Source organism: Microtus ochrogaster, unplaced genomic scaffold, assembly GCF_000317375.1.
Source record: "Microtus ochrogaster isolate Prairie Vole_2 unplaced genomic scaffold, MicOch1.0 UNK6, whole genome shotgun sequence".
NCBI classification, from domain to species: domain Eukaryota; kingdom Metazoa; phylum Chordata; class Mammalia; order Rodentia; family Cricetidae; genus Microtus; species Microtus ochrogaster.
In genome coordinates this window covers 11,962,632-11,967,246 of record NW_004949104.1, presented here as the reverse complement: position 1 = coordinate 11,967,246, position 4,615 = coordinate 11,962,632, and the positions used below count along the sequence as shown (strand labels likewise).

Genomic DNA, 4,615 nt, shown 5'->3' with positions numbered 1-4,615 from the left:
GAACTCACAGAGATCCGCCTGCCTCTGCCTCCCGAGTGCTGGGATTAAAGGCGTGCGCCACCACCGCCCGGCTAGCATGAAATGTTTTAAAGAGAGGAAATATTTATATTGAGTATTAAATACTGCAAAGAGACATAGCCCTGACCCCCAAAACTCACTACCTATACAAGAAGGCAGGCAAGTATTTCGGCAGCTACAGGGACACATGATCAGGGAATGAAGAGGCAAGAGGTAAAAGAGCCAGGGACAGAGCCTGACCTAGCAAGGATAGTACCTGATCCAGCAAAAAATGCAAAGAATCCAGTTTTTCAGAAGGATGCCATGTCTACACCAAAATATAAAACAGTAAGATAGGCAAGGGCTGGTAATATGGCTCGGCAGCCAAAACCTCTTGCTACATAAGCCAGACAATCAGGGCTTGATCCCTGGGACCCAAGAGAGAAAGCTAGGTATGGAAGCACACATGCACAGCTGAAATCCAGCCTAGAGTGCACACAGTGCACACGGAAACAAAGGGGACCCTGCCTCAACAAGGTGCAGAAAAGAACATTGTCCGCTGACCTCCACAAGTGATCAGACCATTTCAGCACTCAGGAGGCTGAGGCAGGAAGAGTACGCCCTAGAGGCCAGTCTGGACTACACAGTGAGTCCCCATCTCAACAAAACAAAAAACAGGGAAATCAAACCAAGTAAAGCAGGCAAGGGAGAAAAAACACTTCATTTCAGCCACCTAGAAGGTGAATAGAGCCGTTCTGTCAGGGCTGAGGAGTCACACGCCGGCAGCACAGTGAGCAGAGGGGTAGTGAAGTGGGGTTGTGGACTGGGCAAGGACGGACTCATGGACCCCACGGGCTGCTTGAGAGCACCGAGGAGCCACAAGAGGTTGAGTGGGGCAATGGGGTGTGAGAGAAACACACTTCCCCATACCCCCAGAGGCAGAGACGTTGCGAAAAGAGGAGGACAGTCAGATATGGGAGCTGCTGGAGACCCGGGCTAGGAGGCCATGGTGGCACAAGGGAAGCTCACCTGCCTGGTCCTGCTCCCCGTACCATGTGTTCCAGTTGCCCACAAGCGAGCAGGGGTAGTCCTCATCCAGGTGCAGCTTAGGCAGCACAGCCTCCCTGTGGGAGGGGCACAAGAAGGAACAGGGTTTGCACTGACCACTAGGGGCCGGGAGGTAAAGGTTCCAACTCAGGCCCTGGGGCTAAGTTTTTCTCCTCTCTAAGAAACGTAGGTGGGGAAGACATCCTTAAGGCTTCTAGCTCTAGAATCCACACCCCTTGACTTAAGCAGGAGAATGAAGCAGAGAATGATTTAAGGGCTTCTTGGGGAAAGAGGGCCCTACCCCTACCTCCCAACAGTGGCTGGGAACAGTAGAGGGAGGACTCACGTCAGACTGTTGTAGGCATCCAGACATTCGGGCTTCACATTGTGAACTGCAATGCAGGACAGAGAGCAGAAGTGAATGCATGCGGTACCCACACACGCGTCTATGTATGTGTCCGGGTGAGCAGGTCCCAAATCGGGCCAAGGCTCTCAGGACAGCATCCGGGATCCTCATCCTCTCATCCCCAGTATCACAGCTCTTTACCCCGAACCCACCACAAAAGAGAAACCTGAGGTGCAGCTGGCCAGCTTAGCAGCTACTCACACTGGATCTTGTAGAGATTACTAGTCTCCTTTTTGGACAGCAGAGTGGAGTGGGCGTCCTTCCGAGGATCCACCTTGTGAACAAAGAGGGAGCGGAACCAGCTGCCTTCGCTGTCCTTGGAATAGAAGCTGCAGAACAGAGGGGTTGAGAGGGCCACGTGGAGACACGGGAGCCCTAGCTATCCCCCTGCGCTGTGTGCTGCTCCTTGACCCGATGACCTACATTTCTGAAATCGGCCATGGAATCCCATGGGAGTTAGAGTGCAGTGTCATCACCTGGGCAGACGGTGCCTTCTAGAGATTCCTGCTGCTCAGTCTGCATCTGTATCCTTGTAGGGCCCAGGAGACCAGGAGAGAATTTGTGCCTCCCACCTCTCTCCCTTCACTCCCTGCCCGGGGGTTCTCCAGCCACACATCACAGTCTATTGCTAAGAGGAGAAACCCCCAAACTCACCGTGCCTGATGCCCACCAGATGGGACCCTTGATGTGATGACAAAGACCCTGGCCCACCTAAGGCAAACAATCACTCTACTCCCCCTGAGCAGTCAAAATTCTTCCTTTTGCCGTTCTGAGTTCTATGATACAATCTTACAAGTTCCTTCTTCCTATTCCCTAAGGTCCTACAGGTCTTCTGTAGCAGCATCAGCTTTTCCTGTATCACCAAGCCCTTTTCTCTGTACACAGATAAGAGAGAACAGAATTCCCAGGAATTCTGAACTCAAATCCTGGGGCCCTCGGGGAGCCCAGCCGTTGACCCTTCCAAGTCATTAGCCCCTGTGGCATGGGACAGCTGTCACCCTTGTGGCTGGAAAGGACTCCAAATTACCCCTGGACCAGTATGACAGTTTATATGTTCCATCAGGTCAATGTCAGTACAAGAGCCTTCTACTGCATCTCAGAGTCAACAAATACCCAACCTTTGCACAAACTCCAGAACTTACCACAAATTTTACCGCCAGATCCTCACCTTGAGCCCCCTTACAACACCCCCACCCCAGACGACCTGGCTCATAGGTGTTGACAGCTTCATGGTGGCAGGATGGAGCTTAACAGAGACCCTAAAATCTGGACTTTTTCTGGATAATAACATCAAAGGCAGAACTGCGTTCACCAAGGGCAGAAATGTAATTTCTTTTTCATGTAAGGCATGTGTACACAGTCATCTGGAAAGGAAGGGGTCACCTCACTGACCATGTTGCCCTGATTAGACATGTCTCAGAGATTCTGACCCTACTAGAAGCCACCAGGCTTCTACCTGAAGTGCCCATTATTCATTGCCAGGCCCACTCTGACAAATCTTAGGATAACAACCAAGCTGACCAACAGCCTTCCACTCCACTCCCCAATCTCGCTCTTCCTCGTTCTCAGGAAACGCAACTAAGCCTCACCACTTTCCCCTAGCATAATGGCCACAGATAAAATATTTCCAGCATTCGTGATGCAATGGAAGAAGCAAATTCTGTAAGCAGAGGGAGAGAGGAAGGGAGAGCCTATCAGGCTGCCATCCACTGTTCTCTAGAACATATCCTTGCTTTGCCCCTCCCCCCTCTTACCCCATGCCTACAGTCTGAAAATGCTCAGCTTTCCTTTTCAAGATTAAGAATTAAATGAAAGCTGGGCGATGGTGGCACACACCTTTAATCCCAGCACTCGGGAGGCAGAGGCAGGCGGATCTCTGTGAGTTCGAGACCAGCCTGGTCTACAGAGCTAGTTCCAGGACAGGCTCCAAAGCCACAGAGAAACCCTGTCTCGAAAAACCAAAAAAAAAAAAAAAAAGAATTAAGTGAAAGCATCAAAATTATGGTATGATTTCCACGCTTGTTTGGCAACCCTCTATCATCTGAAAAGGCTGAAATGGTTAATCTAGTTCTTTTTATTTTTATATAGATATTTTATGGGCATGTGTGCCCAAGTGTAAGTTTCTGCGACACATGCTCAGAGGACCCCATGGAGGTCAGCAGAAGTGTCAGATCCCCTGGAACTGGAGATACAGATGTTTGTGAGCTGCCATGTGGGTGCTGGGACTCAAACCTGGGTCCTCCACAAGAGCAGCCACAACCTCTGAGCCATCTCCAGCCCCCTTAATCTAACTCTTAGAAGCTCTCTAAGTTCACAATTAAGACACTCCTCAGACCACTTTTCCTCCCAACTGCACTTTTAAGATCTCACACCCAGGTGTGAAGATACACCCCTTTAATCCCAGTACTCAGGAGGCAGAGGCAGGTGGATCTTTGTGAGTTCAAAGCCACCCTGGTCTATAGAGTGAGTTCCAGGTCAGTCAAGGCTATTACAGAGAACCTGTCTCAAAAAAGAAACAAACAACAACAACAAAACATTCACCTCCAGGCTGGAGATGGTTCAGCAGTTAGAGCATTGGCTGTTCATCCAGAGGACCTGGGTTCAGTTCCCAGCACCCACATGGTGGCTCACAACTGTTTAGCCCTCCTGTCTCGGGAGATCTGGTGCTCTCTTCTGGACACACAGGGCAGAAAGCATGCGCATGATGCTCAGACATACAAGCCGGCAAAACACCCATAGACATAAAACAAATAAACAAATGTTAAATAATTAAAAAGATCTCACACCCCTCATTCCAATAGCTCGGGCCCCTATACTTGGCCTAGGGTTTGGCTGCATCTTTCCTGATGACTACTGTCATATTCTTTACCTGTCTTCCTGAAATCACCCAATAGTGTCATTTTTAACCATTCTGACATGTTATTCTGCTCCTCCTGGTCTCTGTCCCTCCTGCTTTACCGTCCCCAAAAGACCCATAAACTCCTCAACTAACACACCTGGACCCTCATGGAGGACTACTGCCTTTGCTTGTCCTAACTCCTACCGAGTGCATCTCCTACTCAGCCACTTATTTAAACAGATGCAATTAATAATGTCCCTCTATCCATATTTCCCATAGAACTCTAGCTCCGTGGGCTTAGCACACCCCTCCCAACACTCTCATAC

The 4,615-nt window shown here is 49.9% G+C and overlaps 1 protein-coding gene across 1 annotated transcript in view; it reads right to left on the bottom strand.

The window, feature by feature from the left end:
* Nipsnap1 (nipsnap homolog 1) overlaps positions 1 to 4,615 on the bottom strand; it is a 24,954-nt gene that overhangs the window by 7,678 nt on the left and 12,661 nt on the right. The window contains exons 2-4 of the mRNA XM_005366149.2: positions 1,652 to 1,779; positions 1,391 to 1,436; positions 1,027 to 1,121 (exon numbers count right to left, since the gene is read on the bottom strand). Coding sequence (XP_005366206.1) covers positions 1,027 to 1,121; positions 1,391 to 1,436; positions 1,652 to 1,779 — 269 coding nt within the window. The remainder of the gene's footprint in view (positions 1 to 1,026; positions 1,122 to 1,390; positions 1,437 to 1,651; positions 1,780 to 4,615) is intronic.